At 40.6% G+C, this 21,778-nt stretch overlaps 1 protein-coding gene across 1 annotated transcript in view; it reads right to left on the minus strand.

Annotated features, from left to right (window-relative positions):
- Positions 1–18,650, minus strand: part of LOC308677994 (glycogen [starch] synthase, muscle-like) — a 35,529-nt gene extending 16,879 nt beyond the window's left edge. The window contains exons 1-7 of the mRNA XM_081344768.1: positions 18,224–18,650; positions 17,094–17,279; positions 10,621–10,802; positions 4,595–4,786; positions 4,315–4,500; positions 2,749–2,893; positions 1,942–2,059 (exon numbers count right to left, since the gene is read on the minus strand). Coding sequence (XP_081200894.1) covers positions 1,942–2,059; positions 2,749–2,893; positions 4,315–4,500; positions 4,595–4,786; positions 10,621–10,802; positions 17,094–17,211 — 941 coding nt within the window. The 5' untranslated portion in view covers positions 17,212–17,279; positions 18,224–18,650. The remainder of the gene's footprint in view (positions 1–1,941; positions 2,060–2,748; positions 2,894–4,314; positions 4,501–4,594; positions 4,787–10,620; positions 10,803–17,093; positions 17,280–18,223) is intronic.
- Between the last annotated feature and the right edge of the window lie 3,128 nt (positions 18,651–21,778).

Here is a 21,778-nt window from a genome sequence, read left to right on the forward strand (position 1 = left end):
AAAGATGCACTAATAGATTAGAAATATCAATGGTGCTTATATCAACAACAACATTACAAAAATAGTTGAGGGAATCTATGTGGGGAGTGGGGCAGGGGGTGGAATATCATCCAACTCAATATGAAGAAGCAAGTTCAACAGAAATTATTTTTATGCCCTAGAGAGAAGAAATCAAAATACGTGTGGTGTAGTATTTAAGTGAAAGAATGAAATCTGCACTTTCCAAATCTGCATAAACCAGAATACAATAATCCTTCAGTGTTTATACTTTTCTGGTAATATCACACACTCTTCCCAATAAACTGCTGGGAAAAGCTTTTTTTATGGATGGGATCAATGTGCATACTTAAATAGTTGTGAGTCTTCCCTAGCAACATGCAGCAAAATGTTTTAAAATGAAGTGTGTGTGTGTGTTTAGGTGTGTGTGTGTGTGTGTGTTTAAAATAGCTCAAACACATATGCAGAATGTACAGCTGGCAGAAATCCTTTTTTTTAAAAAAAAAATCTTAATAGTTCCCTGGATTCCAGTCACAATGGTATTATTTATTAAGCAAAGTATGAATGCAAAGTGGAAAAACAAAACAAAGAAGAGATAGAGCTCCACGTGTAGGAGTTTTTCAGTGCAATAAAAAGAGAAAGGAGAGTGGACCAGAAAATAAGAAGCAAGAACAGGAAAAATGTCAGAGCTGTGACGGATGAGGGAAACCAAATAGAAGCATATACAGGTAGTCCTCGGCTTACAACAGCTCGTTCAGTGACAGTTCAAAATTACAATGGCACTGAATAGTGACTTATGACCATTTTTAAAAGTGACTCATCTGTTGCAGAATCCCCGTGATCACGTCATCAAAATTCGGGCACTTGGCAATTGGTTCACATTTATGACGGTTGCAGAGTCCCAGTGTCACCTTTTGCGACCTTCTGGCAAGCAAAGTCAATGGGGAAGCCAGATTCACTTAACCACCGGGTTACTAACTTAACAACTGCAGCGATTCGCTTAACAGATGTGGCAAGAAAAGTTGTAAAATGGGGCAAACCTCACTTAGCAACTGTCTCACTTAGAATTGTGGTCATAAATCGAGGACTACCAATATTTCTAGTCTGATTTTCATTAATGTACAGATGCCTGTAACCCTGAATAAGAAAGCAGTAGTTCTTCTTTTAGTTATTTATAAACCTATTCTTTATGAATAAGAAATGATTTTTCTCTCATATGAGTGTTCAGGAAATTTTTTCTATACCTCATTCTTTGATTTTGCTAGCCTTGAGCAAAACAAACTGCTCATTTTCCCTACTCGTCTTTGAAAGTTATTAACATTATTTATGGTCTATTATTTCATGAATTTATATCCTGCCTTTCCTGTGAGAGCTCATCCCTCATCCAATTTTCCCTTTTTCTATGCTGTCAAAGTGGCATCTCTTGCTCTCCATACAGAAAGGAAACTTATTTCACCTAAAAAGTGGAGACCAAAACCTGAGTCACTTTCAGGTGCGAAGAATCAGGACCACGGGTTAAATTCCAGTTAAAATTTATTGCTCAAGCCTATATACAGGAATCTAGTCAACTAACAGTCAGTACTAAATTGGCACTAGGTAAGAGTCAACAGAATTCAAGGGGGGCTGGATGTGAATCATTTGTGGCAACATAATGACTCCAAACGAATTCCTCTCTTGACCCCACCCCCAGTCTCTGCCTCTTCCTTCTACAGTCCCATGCATTCTTTTAAAAGGAAGAACACTAAGCCTTCACTTTACACTTGAAGGTGTGTTATGGCAACAAGATTGTGGAAGATGAATGGAGCACAAGTAGTCATTTGTTTTTAATTCATGAATATTTACATTACTTATCACTACTAGCTTCAGTTTGTTCCCTAGAAACTCAACTTCTTAGGGCAAGCTGTTATAATTGATATGATACTAGTGAAGCTAATGATAACTCACCCATAAAAATGGCCTCGGACAAATTCCTGGATACGAGCTTTGCTCTGGGCATGGAGATTTTGGAATTCATGCATAGCAGAGAACTTCTTGACATTCAAACCATTGGGAGTCACAATATCTGGATATGAAATGCATATGGAGATGGGTTTTGTAAAAAGTGGGGTTTCTCAATTTACTCAAGCTGCAATGATATATGTGTGAGTCACAGCAGGTGTTTTCCCAAATGTATTCAGCTTCCTCAGACATCCTTGAAAATATAATTGATGAATGCATTTGAGAGCAACTGATTCAACGTATAGGAATGGATGGGGTAAAACAGACCCCAAGGAGAAGGAAGGGGAGTGGCCTTGTGACATCACAAGGAGCCAGCCAATCGGAACTACTAGTCTTAGCTGCAAATAAGAATAGAAATTCTCCTCCTCCTACATCCCTTTCTTTATTCTGAAAAAGGATAAGCAGGCTGGTCCTTAAAAAAATAATCAAAAATTCACAGTACATATTAAGATTAAAAAATATTTTTAAGAATTTTTAAAATGAATTGTAAAATGGTTATTTTATATCAGGAATTCTTTCTACCTAAGAAAGAGATTAAACATCAAGCTTCAATGTACAATTTATACCAACAGTCTAATTAGTATTGTTTAAAGACTAGAAAATTTCATTACAAACTACAAGACCTGAGATTCTGCATTCTGTGCAAAGCAACCGATTTCCTTGTAATATTATTCTGTACATAAATCAAAGAAAGCTTAAACTGGATAGGATCTTGTCACACAGAACAATCGTTTAGCTTTTAAGGCAACTCACCAGGTTTCCGTTTTAACAGATGTTCAGCTTCTACTGCTGTGATTTGAGAAACGGTGGTAAAAACGTGTGTGCAGTGGACAGCAGCTCTCTCCATACAGTAACGATGGTAAATTTGCCGGTCTCCAGCTTCTTTATCCACGTTAAACTGGGGGCAAGACAAAGTATATTAAACATCCTGAAACGCACAGAATTGCATGGAGTAAAAAAGCAGGAAAGAATACAGGTAGTCCTCGACTTATGACCACAATTGAGCCCAACATTTCTGTTGTTAAGTGAGACAATTGTTGTGAGTTTTGTTCCATTTTACAACAGTTACTGCCACAGCTGTTTAGTGAATCGCTGCAGTTGATAGGTTTGTAACCTGGTTGTGAAGTGACTCTGGCTTCCCCACTGACTTTGCTTGTCGGAAAGTTGCAAAAGCAGATTGTGTGATCCTGGGACACTGCAGCCGTCATAAATGTGAACCAGTTGCCCAGCATCTGTATTTTGATCACATAATCACCATGGGGATGCTGCAGTGATCGTTCAAGTGTGAAAAATGGTCATAAGTCCCTTTTTTTTCAGTGACACTGTAACTTTGAACGGTCACTAAACGAGCTGTTTTAAGTCAAGGGCTACCTGTAGTATCCTGAAGGTTGAACAAAGGGGAATGCAATTCAATAATCTAATTTTCAAGATTCTAAGAATGTACTAATTCTACAATTTTTTTTTGTGAAATTCTTCTGTAATCCTCTTACGAGTGCTAACAAGTGGTTTCCTAGACTGAGAGTTAGAAAAACTGAGGATAGCATTTTTTTTTGTTTTCTCTTATTAATCCAGTTCCAACTACAGACAGCCCTCGACTTATGACCATAATTGAGCCCAAACTTTCTGTTGTTAAGTGAGACATTTGTTAAGTGGGTTTTGCCCCATTTTACAACCTTTCTTGCCTCAGTTGTTAAAGTGATTCACCACAGTTGATAAGTTAGTAACACGGTTCTTAAGTGAATGTGGCTTCTCCACTGACTTTGCTTGTCAGAAGGTCACAAGGGGTGATCACATGACCCAGGGATACTGCAACGGTCATAAGTATGAACCAGTTGCCAAGCATCTGAATTTTGAACACATAATCATAGAGATGCCGCAAAGGTCATAACTGTGAAAAAGGTCATAGTATGGTTATCCACACTAGGTAACGTTATCAGTGCTACAGGAAGTTTGGTTTGCTCTGTTTCTATACAAGTGACTTGGTGGGAGTGGTCGGTGGTTCCTTGATTAGGCTGTTGTTTACTATTTGATTGTTTGTCTGAGTTGGTAGTTTCTTGAGCAGAGTATTGCTTACTGCTTGATGGTTGATCTAGTATTAATCTTGATGTTAATTTCTGCTTATCTGAGTATTGATGGCAGGCAAAGAGGTGCTTGGGTCATTTTGTTTCCTTTTTAGCTTTTTGACTGTCTTTTTTTGAATGGCATGTAGATGTTGTCCATGTCTCTGTGCCTGCTGATGGCTGATTTGTCTGAGGGCCACACTTCCAGGAATTCTCCACCCACCAATTGATTTTCAATCCTAATGGTTAAAAGACTCACATCCTGCAGATTGTTGTAGAAGTCCACACTTCCTGCGCACAGGTAGCGGCCAAGCAGGGTAGCATGGGTGGTGAAGATGGTAGCTATTGGAAGTTTCCGGATCCGACAGAGGAAGAGGCCAACACCAGACAGCCACTCATGGAAATGACCAATGATGAATGGCTTTTCTTCACATTGTGCAGCAAACTGTACAAAAAAGAAACAGAAGAAGAGAGTGAAGAGAAAGATGTTGGGAGAGACGAAAGGAAGAAAGTTTTCTGATAGAAACATGTTGCCTTACCTCCCCTAGGAACCAGGCTGTGAGGAAGCCAAAGAGGACGGCGTCATTGGCCTCTCGGTCATACCAGGGAATCCCAATGGAGCAGCTTTCCCACAATTCAGTCTTCCAGCGATCCAGGCTCCAAGCGGTTGCCCCAATATCAATGAGGATCACATATGGACCCCCTTCAATCAGCCAGCGGCCAAAGTAAACCTAGATAGAAGTTAAAGACAGCAGATTAATGAATAGGAGAGGTATAAATTGACATTTTTGTATCTAATCCAGAGATATTCTGTAAAGCACAATCAACAAAGCATCAATCATAAAGGTCAGTGCTCAATTAAGCAAGTTTTATCATCAACTTAATAATACCCACACTCATGAGGTTATGTTCTATAACAATGATGGCGAACCTTTTAGAGACCAAGTGTCCAAACTGCAACCCAAAACCCACTTATGTATCATTGGGTGCCAGGTGGGCATGGCCCATTGGGTGGGTGTGGCCCATTGGGTGGGTGTGGCCCATTGGGTGGGCATGGCTGTGGTGGTAATGGCAGACTGGGTGGGACTAAAAAGTTCAATCAATTCCAACTTTGCAAGATCTTTTTTTTCCTGAGAGAAGTTGAAATTAATTGATTGATTGAAACTTTTTTTTTTGCAAATGGCGGCGGAGGCCTAGAGCGAACAGGTTTTATAAAACCTAGCTGAAGGCCTAGGACTGGGCCAATGGTGTGCATGCCCAGAGAGAGGGCTCTGCGTGCCACCTGTGACATGCGTGCCATAGGTTCGCAACCACGGTTCTATAATGATGAACAAGCATTTTGTCTCTCAGATTCTTGAAGGAACATACATTTTGCAATTTCAGGAAAAAAAGGAATCAGCACACTGTATATAGCAAAAAAAAAGATAACCATCAGAGTGAAGAATACAAAAGAAGAGGATCTTATATAAGGAAATTCCATATATACTTCCTACTTTAAATCCTGTGAATTTTCAGCTCTGCCTATTTATATGTTCAGACTTGGTCTTTTGTTTTGTGTGCCAGAAATATAAAACTTCTTTTTCTGTAGAAGCTGAAATAGTTCAAGGGCCCAACTTTATACCCATTAGATTTATCAATGGAATTACGAAAAAGTAAGCTTAAAACTATTTGTGTATACATTTAACGTGGAATCTGTACATGCAAGGAGGCTTAGATCATGACTTCTGCACTTCAGATTTTGCAGACCTCCAAATCTGAGGAGAATATCTCGGTAACTTATTTTTAATTCTCAAATTCTCCAAATGCTTTACTTTCCAGTTGAGCTTGTAAATCATGACTCCATTTTAATCCAGTAGTCTTTTTCTCCTTCATCTCTCAGACCTGCTTTAATTAATGAGGTCATCACCCCTTCTCCACTCATTTCACATACCAAAGTGTGCAGAGATATGTGCACCATGTGTGTTGTTTGTACGTCTCTAATTTTAGTCTCTGGTTCATGTTACCTCATCTCCATTTTATAAAAGGTCGCTTTGCCTGGGGTTGCTTTGCCTGGGTTGTTTTTTGCTGGGCAACCCAAAATAACTTCTTGCTCTGAAATGAGGTTAGGAAATAAAAAAAAATCAAGTAAAAAAAGAGAGAGTATTAAATGTAAGCTATATGTACCTTCCATACTGGAAATAGTCAATATCTATATTCAATAGTTCCAGCATACATTTAAATTTGTTTTTACACCAGTGTTTTCCTGCTTGCTTGTAACTGTTTTAGGTGGTTTCATCAGGGAACTGATCATAATATATTTGATATTGTCTCCAATTTGGAACCAGTACTTACATGATACAAAGATAAGCCAAAATTTCTGGCTAACTGGACGAACAATATACAGATCTGTGCCAGATTTATAATCCTAGTTTTGGGAGCTGTAAACCAGCATTCTTGGTTTTGTCACAGTGGCTGGGGTCTGTCATTGTTTTCCACAGTTTATCAATTAATGGGGACTTGTATATAAATGTGAAATCCCACAAACCAAATGCATTAGAACATACCAATACATTTTTCCTGTCTTTCTTCTTCTGGGAAGGGAATGTGAGCAAATGTGATTATTTGCATTTGTACAATAACTCAAGAGTGAGAAGACAACTTGGCATTATCTTAATATTTTTAAAATATTTGCTTACAGATATGCAGCAGCACAAAAACCCCACAATACAAATCTTTTGCTCAGCTGTGTTCTAATGACTTTTAAGCAGGCATGAGACTCCCTGGGTCCTTTGTAACAGTTGTGGGATCACAACTCTCCTCATTCTTATCTTTGTGTTGATTCTCGCTGGCATGGATGGAAACTGGAGTTCAACAACTTTAGAAGAGTACAGTTTCCCCCTTCTTCTACACCTGCACCTTGAAAGAAGATGCCTTCCCATGCAAATATTCCCAAATACTTGTGGCTTGCACCACGATGATGCAGTTTTGAAGCCTGTAGCATAATGGCAGGACCCTCATTCTCTTTGCACACAGAAAGTCCCAGCATCAATCCCTGTCAGCTCTGATTAAAATAGGGCTGGTGGCCTTTTGCCCTTTCCCAAAATTCATTCTATAGCTAACAGATCAAGCTGCCAAAATCTGGCAGCCAAGCAAAAGTTTCTCAGGTGAAATAAATGAAATAAAGGTTACCTGAGATGTGTGAGATTTCCCGTGAAGCTCAACTTACTTATTTTTGCTTTAAATCTACCTGAAATTTCCTAAAAACATTTTGCAGCCTTTCAGGAGCCAGGGACTTGGGGAGGGGAGAGGATTTCCATATTCATGACGTATCCTCATAAGATTTGGAAATTGAGAAGAGAAGTAAAAAAACAAATGCCTGACATTAGAATGATCTTCAATGGCAACTAACATTTATTTCTAGCGCTACACCCTGTTGGAATCCTACATTTCTCTCGATGTTCCTATGTAAAGATGAACAGATTGGGCCGCGGGCAGAAACCATGCCAGCTCAGGAATTCTGGGAGTTGTAGTCCACGAGTCATAAAAGAGCCAAGGTTGCCTACCCCTGCTTTAGAGTAATCTCACTGGAGATGGCCTGGAGATGAAGAATATTCCTTTTACTTTGAGGGAAAAAAGGATTAAAATCTCTGTAGGATGCCTTCACCTGGGCAGAACCTCCACAGTCCTGGTCCTGCAAAAAGGACTGGCAGGGCTATTGTGACTTCCACAGCTTCTCTCCAAGTGATTGAAGGTGTTCAGGTGCAAAACAGTCCAATTGCAAAAGATCAAACACCTTTTGCTGGCTGAAGGGAGACTGATGCTTCTAAACAGCCTTCCAGCAAGGTTTCCAACTATTTCATAATCTGGCCCAATTTCTCCCATTGATGGGGGTCCCATTTAATTAATTTAACTAAGAGTCATTTCTTTTCATCTTCTTGTCCTTTTTAATGCCCTCAAAAGTATACAAAGGGAAAAAGAGGAAAACTAATTTTAAAAAGGAACCAATGATCTTAGAAGAGCTGTTTCAAAATGTTCATATAGCCCAGGGTTATTTGTTACACAAAAATTGTGGATTCCTGGAAGTACAGTAGTATCTCAAAAGGTGTCCACAGTGAATTAAAGTAATAATTTTAAATGTTGCATAAATCTTGCACAATTTCAGCATTCTCATGGAAGACTTCACCAGATTTCAGAGTGAGATTGCTGAGATTCTATGACTTTTGGAAACCTTATAATAATATCTCAGGATTTGTGTATGTGTGAATACACTGCAAGAATCTCCTGGTTAGTGGAATGCAGGCAACCTGATACAGGTAGTCCTCAACTTACAAGAGTTCCTTTAATGACCGTTTGAAGTTACAGAGGCATTGAAAAAAGTGACATGATCGTTGTTCACACTTATGTCCATTGCATCATCCCCATGGTCACATCATCAAAATTCAGGCATTTGGCAGCTGACTCATATTTATGACGGTTGGAGTGTCCCAGGGTCATGTGATCCCCTTTTGTGACCTGACAAGAAAGTCAATGGGGAAGCCAAATTCACTTAACAACTGAATTACTAATTTAATTTCTGCAGTGAATCACTTAACTGTGACAAGAAAGGTCATACAATGGGGTAAAACTTAACAAATGTCTCACTTAACAACAAAAATGTTGACCTCAGTTGTGGTTGTAAATTGAGGACTACCTGTATTGGTCCAAAAGGAAGTCTCTATGTTAGACTGGCCAACATATGACAAAACTGATCGTAAGTTTCTATACTGTAAGCATGTGACATAGTGACTCACATGGAAATATGGTCTACACCTTCTTCAACTTACTAAAAAGAATTACTGTATCTAAAACCTCCTGGATGATGGAGAGCAATACACATGGGTTCATCCAATGGTGATCAATGATTTGAAACACTGTAACTTGGAATATAACTGTAGCAAATAGTGAAAACATGAAATTATAAAATTGGAAAGTTGATTGCCCAACTGTAATTCTTTAGCAGAATTCTTAACAAATGGTCCAACATTAAACAGGAAGTAAGACAAGAATGAGTGACATCCCCTTGATTGCTTAATGCATTCATGGATAATGCTTGAAATGTTATTACAGTTGTGTAATTTGGGGACATGAATAGTGTACTTTTGTGTGCACAAATGATTTCCAACAAATATTAGACAGAGCATAAGATGCAATAAGAAGTATGGATCTAAACACTCTACCAGGAAAAAAAGTACTTGTATCTGACAACAAAAATGAACAATTGCAAATTATTCAGAAATGGCAAAAATAGATGAATTTGCGTCCGTGATGTTGAAATGGATAGAGAAATTTTAAGATGTGCAAATGCTGAAAAAATATAGTAAACAAGTCTATTATGAGAATATCTGTTGAAAGACATATAATGGATGTGTATAAGTATAGATTTCTGCCCACATTTTATATGGAAATGAAAGTTGAATATATCAGAGGAAATGCAGTGTGATGGGAATGGAGTACTTAATACAGTCAAAAATCAACCAGTGCTGAATGGATGAATCAAATACAAGAGACCACTATGAAAAATATATATTGAGATACTTTGGTCATACAAAAGATATTAATAGGAGTCACATTGCCAAACGAAGATAAGAAGGAAGAATGAGTGGATTGGGAGTAACCAAGAAAGCTGTGGTTGGGTGGAGCTGATGAGGTCCTCAAAAAGAGTGAGAAGTTTAAAGAACAAAGGAAATGTATGAAATTATGTATGCATATAGTTTGCAAGGACACTTTGTAAGAATATAAAGATGTAGTGATGGTATTATGAACTACAGGTAATCCTTGACTTATAACAGTCCATTTAGTGACCATTCAAAGTTACAACAGCACTGAAAAAAAAGTGACTTATGACCGTTTTTCATACTTGCGACCATTGCAGCATCCTCAGGGTCATGTGATCAACATTCACATGCTTGGCAACTGACTCACACTTATGACGGTTGCAGTGTCCCAGAGTGATCACTTTTTGCAACCTTCTGACAAGCAAAGTCAATGGGCAAGCCAGATTCACTTAACAACCGTGTCACTAACTTAACAACTGCAGTGATTCACTTAACAACTGTGGCAAGAAAGGTCGTAAAATGGGGCAAAACTCACTAAACTAATGTCTCACTTGGCAACATAAATTTTGGGCTCAATTGTGGTTGTAAGTCGAGCACTACCTGTACCTTACTTAACAATGCTTTCATTTCTCCAGCTTATAATATTTACCCACCTTTTTGCATGGCATTATGTTGGTTAGTCCAAGATGAAACAGCATGCTGGATACAGTATGTGTATATGCATCTATGTAGATTCCTCAGAAACAAGGTTATCTCTAATCTCCTCTGACTTGAAGTTCTTTCTTCCTAGCCTAAAGTTGAGCTTTTACCTATCACCAGCTACCTGACATTCCTTTTAAACTAGAATTACAATGAGCTGAACTGAATATTCTTGGTGTACCGCTGTATCCATAAACATTCCTCACCAACAGAGGCAAAGAATTGCTTATGAGAATTAAGCCCACTGAGGCGTAAGTCCCACATATTTTTCCCCCCATCCTGCAGTCTCTTACTTTACATCCTTTTGAATTCATGGAGTCCATGGTTCGGCGAATGGCAGGATTGGGAGGTTCTATCAGCTCCACCTGTGTGCGCACATTCAATTCCAGGTAAGGTCCAATCAGGAAGTAATTCTCGCCCCATTCATCCAGTGTAATCTTGGCTTTCGTTTGGATAACAGTGAAGATCCCACCAACTAAAAGAAGAGAGAATAAGTGTTTGTTTTCTCCTTGCATGCTTGCAAATAATCCTGAGCACCCACTTTAGTCAAGAAGCTTTACAGCAGGGGTGTCAAACTGCCGGGCCGGTGGGCCGGTTGCATCATAAGGAGGCCATGCCCACCTCAGCTCTGGCAATGCAAAAAAAGTCACGATATCTCGTGACACGTCACATGACATGCCGAGTTTGACACCCGTGCTGTAGAGCAATGTAAATTTATTGTAGTGCAGGTTTTCTCCCTCTTGGCAATTTTAAGATGTGTGTGGACTTCAACTCCCAGAATTCCTCAGCTAGCTTTGGAAGTTGAATTCTGGAAGTTGAAGTCCATATATCTTAAAGTTGCCAAAGTTGGGAAAATCAGCTCTAATGGATTTATTCAATGCAATTTATTCTTCTACATTGTATGGATATGCTAATACATCCTGAATATGTAACAAGCAACATAAACCTGTTTAAAATAAATCTAAGAATGTACAGATTTTAGCATCTGATCAGCCTATGCTCACTTGACTCTTAAATGTGAAATTCATCAGCTGTAGCTCCGGGACAAAGTAGCATATTTTTTCATATAATCCCTTTTAAATTACTGCAGATTTTGCTAACACAATGTTTTTAACCATGCTGCTGTGGAATTCAAGGAATTGTAGTCATCACCTATCAGGTGAAGATCAAGGTAAGCTGGTCAAAGTTGAATTACATTATTCTTCACAATCTAAATATGTATTTAAAAGTAACTTTGATTAATGCATGGAAAATTGGCCTGTTATTGGCTATTGGCCCCAATGGCTGTTTCTATATTGAAATTAGCCGAATGTAGAAAACTTGTAAAACTATTTTGAAATTGCATGCAATCTGTACACTGTTGCAGGGTTATTGGTGAGCCTTTGTGTTTGTATCTCATTTTTAACCCATTGCACTGAGGGATCTTTATCAAAATCTCTGCTGATAGTCTCTTTCCAGATTCCTTTTAAAGGACTGATTTGAACTTTAAAGTCTCGAAGGCTGCATTCCCCCTATCCAAATCTTATGATCTTCTTTGGCCTTCCATTTCAATGTGACCTTCCCAAATGAGCAAAGTGGTAGAGAGTATCAAGGAGATTGATTTGGCCTTTTGGTGGCTTATGAAAGCGGTCCCCAACCTTTTGGGCACTAGGGACCAGTTCTGTGGAGAAAGGTTTTTCCATGGATGAGAGGGTGCGTGCTGCCTGCAACCCACAGATGGGCCTTTGCTTGTTTGTGCGGACCAGTTGCTGGTATGCCACGGACCGGTACTGGTCCACGGACCGGGGGTTGGAGATCCCTGGCTTATGATACTCTGATTATGATTTCCCAGAGAAGTTCACCTAATATTATCTTTATGATCTTTTTGGTCCAGATAAAGATCATGGTTATTCATTCAAGCTTTTACAATGCTTTCTCTCTTTAGTCTAGATCTCCTATTTTTAGACGCTGCTTCGCGTGCAATTGTTTTATACTGTTATTTTAACATTGTATTTTTGAGACACTTGACAGATCCAGCTAAAATGACCGATACTTCACCAGAAAGCAAAAATTCAGGGTTATGATCAACCCAAAACTCCTTTTGTTCCATTCACCTAAGCCAGCGGCTCCCAACCTTTTCTATACGCCACACCCCTAGAACGCTTCTGATAACAAAAGTTTGAAATAACAGCAACGAATTATGCATATACACTATAATTTTGAAAACCCAAGTTTCTGCATCTCCCTGGAATATCATCTTGCACCCCCAGGGGGTATGAGCACCCCCAGTTGGGAACTCCTGACCTAAACAAATCATGGTTTTGTCATACCTGCACCCCACGTAAAAGCAGATGGATTATGGAAGCAGGCAGACTGTTATCAGTCATACCCAGCACAGAAGATTGCTGCAACAGTTCTTAGTCCTCTCTCCCTCTCTCTCTCTCTCTCTCTGTCTGTGTGTCTTATGCCAGGGGTCCCCAAACCCCGGTCTGTGGACCAGTACTGGGCCACACAAACAAACCAAGCCCCTTCAGCGAGATGCAGGCAGCACACAAAACCACACCCTCTCCCGTCCATGGAAAAAACCTCTCTCCACATAACCGGTCCCTGGTGCCCAAAAGTTTGGGGTCCTCTGTCTTATGCTATACAACTAAGCCAAAAGACGTTTCTTCATATATTCAATCTCCTCTAAGTGGCTGGACTCCAACTCCTTTCCTGGGAAGCAGGCAAACCACTGTATTTACTTTACACTCAAGGACCCTGGCTCCTTCAGCTACGTTCTCCTCCCCTCTTGGGGAGCCTTGCTTCTTCTTCCAAACCAGGGAGTTGTACCGGAAAAGCAATAAAAACACCCACATGAATATTCTATGAGGGAAGAATGAATGGGAAATAGCACTGGAGAATACAAGATCTTGAAGCTTCGCAATGAAACCAAACAGAGCTTGGACTGTGTCTAGAGGTGGAGGGTTAGAGTCGTGAGAAACAGTAAGGTCTTATTGCTGAGGAACGGTGCGCATTTAGAAGGATTTATCCAAATAGTCATTTAAAGCAACCTTTCCAGCTTGGGTGCACCTATATATGTGTCCATTTCTTCCAAAATTTAACAGTCGCTATCTGGGGAATTTTTAGAGGAGTTGAAGTCCGTACTTCTGGAGGACTCTTGTGCTGGAGAAGACTTCTTTTAATGGGTTAAATTGATTTTCTTTGTGAGATCATTTCGTTATCGTAGCAGAAGAGCTAGAAAGTGAACAGGGTACTCTTATAGGCATTTTGCATTTCAGATTTGCTCTCAGAAGCAAGGAAGGGAAATGGAAATCTTTTCCACAAAGTTCTTGGCACAATCCTTTAACGTAGATACCTTGCTGAAGGAATGGCAGTCTATAGCTTCTGGAATCCTTTTCTGGGCCCTATAAACCTCTCCCAAGTGTATCATTGCGAAGAAATATCCTGCTATTAAATCTTAAAAAAAAAAAAGATTTAATATAGCAAAACAAAGGGGGGGGGGAAAGTGCAACTCTCCTGAGGAAAAACATCCAAGACTATCTTGAACTAACTCGGGTAGGCAACCTCGGCTCTTTTATGACTCATGGACTTCAACTCCCAGAATTCCTGAGCCAGCATAGCTGACCCAGGAATTCTGGGAGTTGAAGTCCATGAGTCATAAAAAAGCCGAGGTTGCCTACCCCTGAACTAACTCAAATCATGGGAAGTCTCCCCAATAGCACCTTGTCCCCCTACCCACTATAACCACAAACTCTTTTCGGGGGGGGGGAAAATTAAGCAAGGCTCCCAATTAGCAAGGAGTCAACCATTGTTACTCTTCTATTACTCACCCTGTAAGAAAAAGGGAGCACGTATTTTAGAAAACAATCTTATCTTGCTTCCTGATTGCCTCACTGCTCCCCCCCTTCCTCTGTTGGTTCAATATACTAGATTTTAGGTTGTAAGCAACACAAGGCAGGAACCTGCCCTCTCAAAGTCCATAAGATGTCAAACACTCTCACAGCATGACAATGAAAAAGATCAGATTAAATAACACACACTCTGCTAGAAAGACATTCCTTGAAGATGGGCCCCAGTACCAGTCTGAAAGCTTGGAAGACAAAACGCCGGTCCTGATGACTCACCCTAATTGGATCCTGCAACATTATCCTGGGACACATATATTCACCGTCATTTATAAGACCAGATTAAATTCTTTTTCAGAGACCTTTCTTGAGCTGCTGCCTCAAACATCAGAACCTGGTCTTCCTACCACACATCAATTACAATGGCATGCTTTTCTAAGGCATTTTAGAACTAGGTAAATGCAGGCCTCTCCTATCAACGTCACAGGGCATTGCTTCTCTCTCTATAGCTCTAGGCCAAGTCTCATCTTGGAGCTGCAGTCAGTTGCCAATTAAAGATCGGGGGGGGGGGGGGGGGGGAGGAAATGAGCAATAAGTTGTCCCATTTCTCCCCTGAGTGCCTGCATCACACCCCCAGGATTTTGTATCCTGCATTCCACAATGAATGTACTCTACACTGATGAATCTGCAACCTGTTCAGAAGATCCAAAGCTTCTCCAGAAATGTTCTCGCCTGAAGCAAAAAAACCCCCATGACTCTCTATTCTTACTTGCTTACTTGAACAGAAGCGATGAGAGTCCTGCAAATGATCACAGGGCAAAGGACAAACATGCAGGTAGTCTTATCTGAGGGAACAACCCATAACTGAGGCAGGTACCCTATTCAGAGGCAGAGATGGCCCTGAATATCATCTTGTATTCTAAGACCATCGTTTTTAGTAGCAAAATGGTACCACCCATTGACAAGAAAAAGGCAATACCTGTAGTCAATTCAGGAAAAGGTCCTATGCAGATTTTTTTAAAAAAAAATCATAGGAAAAAAAATACTTTGTGGGGAAAGTTCACAAAGTCATTCTACTAATATTCTGTGGGGAAGACAGATGAAGAACAGAAGGAAAGTATGAAATAAAGGGGCGAACATCTTGACCAGCAGCAGTGCTATTGCTATTTTACACTGCAACAATTCTTTGAAGATACAAGTGGCTGACTAGACTAATTTTGTGATAGGGTCATTCCTGGTAAATTCCATGATAAAAAATAGTTAAAGTGAAATGTGGCATTTAAAAATCTATTAACTATATCATTTAGATGTGTATTTACATATATGTATGTAGATTCACAAAAAGGCATAAAAGCCAATTCTTTTTTTGCAAAATTACAAATTCTATTTGTATTGCCATGGAATCCTGCATTCAGCAGGATTCGCTGCATTAAACAGATTCTAATTTACAACGATTATACACCAGGATCTCTGCGCGCACCAACAATTCTGTAAGTTTGTTGTAGACCATGAGTTCTAATTCTGCCTTAGGCCTGAAGCTAGCTGACACAGGCCAGTCATTCTCTCAGCTGTGTGACAAAGAAAGACAATAGTATATCACTTTCAAAAATGTTGCCAACTGAGCTGCAAGGACTTACGCAGGTAATCACCAGGAATCAAGTTACTCAAAGGCATGCATGTAAAGCCCGTTTTTTGTTGGCACTGAGAGAATTGGAAGCTATCTAAACAGGACCCCAGGTTTTTTACATCCTGCATATTGGTGATAATCTATTCTAGTACTTGACAAAAAAAAGCATTACAAATTCACATTGGGGAAGATCTTGTTCGGTGGTTGTATGCTGTGGTAAGCAGTTACCCTGGCCTGAAGATAAATCTAAACAGAGATGCAGCTTCTGAAGGAATGAGTAGCATTTCAAAGTTTCGCATACAGTGGAGAAGAGAGCTTGTATGTATTTCATGTACAGATATTGTATTGAGTACATATCAAGAATATACACAGCAGATGCTCAAAATTCAACCCAGGCCAAAAGATCTTTAATTAGCTTTTAAGAGCAGTTATTCCTGAAGCAAGCACATGAGAACAGTTTTATAGTAACACTGACATGTTCAGATTTACTGGGAATCCCTATCCTTTTTTAAAGAATGTAGTGCTCTTCTAGTTGTTTTGCGACACAGTCACGTCACTACAGGGAAAGTCAGCCTGAAACACTGTCCTTGGGATCTCGGTGCCTTAAACCTCCAGATGTGTAGCAGCTGGTTTCCAGAAGAGGATCTTCCCAATGAACACACAGTGACAGCAGCTTGCTGAATTGGACTGCCCTGGAAATGTTCACTATAAAAGGGTACTGTCATCTCAAGATAGCACTAACCCACATCTGAAAGATTTATGGATGGGAGGATCCGAAGGGAGGGAGGAAAGGTCTAAGAGTTTTCCTAAAGTGCTGAGCAATGTTGCTTGGATGAAACTGCAACCTTACAAGAACTTCCTTTCCCCCCAAATGAGGAATTTTTTTTTAAATATAAACACCTTTTGCTTTAACATTCAACATGCCAGTCAATCATTTTTAAAGACAGACAACCTGTTTCCCAATTTTTTTTTTGGTCTCCATGTCATGCCCTTCTACAATTCAATGAGTTGCCCATATAATGGTTGATTAGGCCAGATCCTTCTTTACCTGCTCAACCAAAAGAGTCTTTGACCAGCAATCAGACAAGTCTTCGTTTCTATAGACTCCATTCCCAGGTGATGATACTTGGATTCTGGCCTCAGTTCTTTCAATACTGTACATCCTTTGGCTTGCAAATAGCGCTGCAGAATCTGTTTCCAACTACCTTCCCACAAGAAATCCAGGCCTTCCAATTCCCAAACACTCTCCGGCTCCAACTCTGGAAACCGGATCATTTCCCTAAGATCTTCTTTAAAAATAGTCACCACGTACCTTTATTGGCCACCTCCCAAGCCACTTCGAAAAGAATGGCATTATCAAGGTCAAGTTCATCTTCCCAGTCCTCCAACCCAGAGAGGGAGGTCACGGACAGGCTGCGGGTCAGCGGCATGGCCTCAAGAGGACGAAAGCAAGGGCAAGAGGAGTTGGGGGGCGGGGAGAGGGGTGTCAGGGCCTAACCTGGAGAAAGAGAAAGGAAGTTGTGGTCAAAAGACAGGCCAATCTCTGTTCAGGACCAAGGGCACAGCAGGTGGCACTTCAGAACTCCTCTGCATCTTAGTTCCTAGTTTTATCTAAACTCCCCCCCCCACACTCTAAATATGTCACATGTCTATCTTGCAACCTCACCCGGCTGCCGGCCTACCTTGTTCTAAAAAAACCATTGTAAGTCACCCCCACCCCAACACCCTGGCTCATCCAACGGGATCTTTTGAGATGCTTGTCTTTTTAGTCTGGAGTAGCAGCAACAGCTGAAGGAAGGAAGGAACAGGATAAGATGGTGGAAATCTTGCAACAGATTTATGTCCGGGAGTTTTCCAAAAGGGGGTTCATTTGGGAGTTAGCCCGGAGACTAGTCTAACAAGCTTCCTGGGCGCAGCAAGGAAAGAAGAATGCTAAATCACGAAAAGCAACTCTACCTTTAGGACAACGGGCTAAAAGAAACGATGCAAACCCCCCCACCCCCACCCCCAATCTCCGTTTTCTACACCAGGTCCCTTATTTGGACAGGGTGACGTGCAAAGGAAAGAACAGGCAACAAGGTTCCTTTAAGGGGGCTGCAGGAAGGGGAAGAAAAAAAAATCTCAAGATTTTGAGGGAAACCAAATTTGTGCCTCTTAAGTTGCGTGGGGGTGGGGGTGGGGGGGAAAGGGTAGGCTTGCGTGGGTAGATTCGTGACTCTGAAGGGGGGGGGAATCAACGTAGCAAGATTTGCAGTGGAGCATTCAGGGCTCTCAGTCCCGGGAGAAATCGGGGATGCAGGAAGGAGCTAGGAATGAATAAAGGATTTTGTGCGTTGGAAAACCAAACCAAACCAACCCAAACCAGCAAGATTCTTTTGGCCTTCAAAGGAATGGAGGACCCCGATCTCTTGGCGAAGTGCGGGGAAGCCCGCTCGTCCTTACCTCTCGGGAGCCGAAGTCTGAGGACTCCCTGTCCGCCTCCCCCTCCCTCCTTCCCTCCGCCGCCACCTCCTGGACCACGCAGACCCCGAAGCCACGCCCAGGAGGTTGTTACAAGGACTTAAAGGAGTAGTAGAGTCGCTGCCGTCGCGAAGGCAGGGCGGGGTTGGGGGGAAGAGAATGGAGGCTTCCTGGAAATTGCTTTCGGTGGAAGGGAAATCGAAAGGGAGGCCAAAAATAAAATAAAAAAATAAACAATTAATCAGTGGAACAACCTGCCTCCAGATTTGGTGAATGCTCCAACACTGGAAGTTTTTAAGAAGAGACTGGACAGCCATTTGTCTGAAATGGTATAGGGTTTCCTGCCTTAGCAGGGGGTTGGACTAGATGACCTCCAAGGTCCCTTCCAACTTCTTCTTCTTCTTCTTCTTCTTCTTCTTCTTCTTCTTCTTCTTCTTCTTATTATTATTATTATTATTATTATTATTATTATTATTATTATTATTATTATTAGCTTCAGAGGCAAAAAGAAAACGTGGCAGACAGGAAGCACAGGCCGTCCTCGATTTACAAGAGTTCACTTGGTGACTGTTTTAAGTTACAACAAACAGCAAACTGAAAAAGGGACTTGCGACTGTTTTCCACACTGACCACCCTTGCAGCATACCCTGCGGTTTACCTTTGGATGCTTGACAACCGACTCACATTTATGATGGTTGCAAGTGGTTTTTTTTGGGGGGGAGGGGTCCACGTGATCCCCTTTTGGCAACCTTCTGACAAGCAAAGTCAAGGGGGAAAGCAGATCCACTTAACAACCGTGGTGCTCATTTAACAACTGCAGTGATCCACTTAACGCACGTGGCAAGCATAGTTGTACAATGGGGCAAAACTCACTTAACAAATTTCTCACTTAGCAACAGAAATGTTGGGCTCCGTTGTGGTTGTAAAAAGTTGAGGCCTACCTGTAATGAAAGAAAACCAAGGGTAAAAACATCAGGTAGGGACAGAACAGCCGATAAAAAAATGATTGTGGCTGAATAGTGGGTTTCTGATGTGAATAACTAGAGTAAAAGAGTGCAGCATAAAGTTTGAAGAGAAAGGAGATTGTGGGATAAAAGGAAGTAACAGAGAGAAAACAAATTTTAAAAATGGGGAGGCTCCTGAAAGATGGAAAATTGAAAGTAGACAGAGATTGCCAGGGAAAATTACCTTTTGATTGTTGGGATATTAATAGTCACGGGGTAGAACAGATAAATCAGGCTACAAAATATTAACTCACATAGCAGGGGCTGAAGACAGAGAAGGCAGGAAGTCAGACCTGAAATTATTGATGTTGTGGTAAGCTGAGTCTTAAAACTATGCAGATCTTAAAGCGGACATGAAGAACAAATTGTATTACAGATAGTCCTTGACTTAACAACAGTTCATTTAGTGACTCTTCAAAGTTACAGTGGCATTGAAAAAAGTGACATGACCATTTTTCACACTTACAACCGTTGCAGCATCCCCAGGGTCACGTGACCAAAACCTGGCCACTTGTCAACTGATTCATATATATGACGTTTGCAGTGTCCCGAGGTCACATGATCACTTTTGATGATCTTCTAACAAAGCAAACTCAATGGGGAAGCCAGATTCACTTAACATCCATGCTATTAACTTAACAACTGCAGTGATTGACTTAACTGTGGTAAGAAAGGTTGTAAGATGGGGCAAAACTCACTTAAAAACTGTTTTGCTTAGTAACAGACACTTTGGGCTCAATTGTGGTCATATTTAGGTAGTATTTTACTTATGCCAAGGCCCTGAATGAGAAGCAATTAAAAGAGGGAAACGTAAATTTTGACCGATTTAGTTATATTCTATGTCAGTTATTCACTCACACATGCTAGCTTCATTTAAAAGGCAAAATTTATAGGTTTCAAAACAGCCACTGAATGGGCAAGTTTCTAAGGGAAAAAATGTGGAAGAAAGAAACACTACAGATAGCTTACTTATATGGAACATAAGGGCTACGACCCCACGCATGGGGTTTTATGCACCATAGAATTTATAATTGAGATTTAGTTGCATGAGATTATTTTCTTACTTTTTTCATTTCCATTTTCAGCCTTCAAAAGCACTAACTCAATTTTCCACATAATTGTGAGCTGTCAACGTTTTGAGAGCATTTATTCAAGATTTCCCGTTTGGCAATAAATTATTCTATTAATTGTATTAAATAACAGACTCCGGTTAGCCGACCTTGCTTTTTTAAAAACAAACAAACAAAACTTCCTTTGCAGTGATCGAGAAGCTACCCAACATATTACATCCGCACACGCACGTCTTCCCAACTTCTCCAAGACATTTTTGTCAATGGCCTCACGTCGGACCAATAGGAAAGAACCAAACTTCTACCAACCAGCTTCCACGAGAGAATTCAAAAGACCCACCTCTTATTTTCCAGGAAGCTTTCATTCGTTGGTGGAGAAAGTTCGCGCCCCATGAATGATCACAAAAGCAGCCAGTGATATCTGTTAGTTTATTAATTGATCCTAATTTCCACCAATTAGCAAAAGGGCCAGCCTATTAGCAAAAGGGCCAGCCAGATGCTTCGGTCTTCCCAGTAGAACGTGGTTGATTAATATAAATCACTGAATCGCTATACTAATAAATGCTGCTGCATTTGATTTTCTACCAATGGTATATCTAAAATGGCAAACAGGTCGTTGAAAAGCGAATGAAGGATATTATAAGAGGTGGTTAATTAAAATATGACCCCCCCCAAGACAAAAAAGATTTAATAAGCGACATTTTGCTGTTGAATGGCATCTCGACAGCCAATCGTGTTTCCCCTAGTGCTAGGATGGGAACATTCCCCTCTGAAGGCACTTGCACGGAGTATATAGCTTTCAATAATTCTACCCAGAACATGGAATATAAGCGATGGTTGAACAGGGTCCGCAATATTATCTGGGACGCTACACATTCTCTTCACGACCTCGTTTTCCTTGTTTCTTTCTGGGAGGAGGCTTTGTGGTACCCGAAGCAGAACATCTAGATTCAATCACAATTTTGTCCCATATAGCATCAACCTTGTGAAGTCAGAAGTTTCCTCTTTCTGCTATGTATTCAAAATGGACAGTGTTGTGTGTGTGCATGTACGGCATATATTTGTATATGTGTGTGTTATGTGTATGGGTAGATATATACTTTCTTTTGAGAGCAGGCAACAGAACTTTATTTTTAATGTGCTCCCAGTAAAAAATGACAACAAAGGTTATCTTAATAATTTGGGGGCTGACGTTTTCGGTCTTTGCCACGGCTCTTTCTCCTTCAAAATAAATGGCGCCTCCTACATCTTTTGTCATATTGTACTTCCCTCATGGTGAAATAGGCTGCAATATGAGGTTTAAATAGGAACGCTCTTCTTTGACAGCCACTTCAGGTAATCAATGCGTTGCTTCTTCCCACCCCTTAGAAATTAAGACACCAAAGGCTGGGAGAAACGCAGATACCTTGCTGTAACTGACGTCTACGTCCCCCAATAAAATTATCCGAGAAATTCCCTCTGAC

This window comes from Vipera berus (assembly GCF_964194415.1).
Source record: "Vipera berus genome assembly, chromosome: Z".
In the NCBI taxonomy this organism is placed as follows: Eukaryota; Metazoa; Chordata; class Lepidosauria; order Squamata; family Viperidae; genus Vipera; species Vipera berus.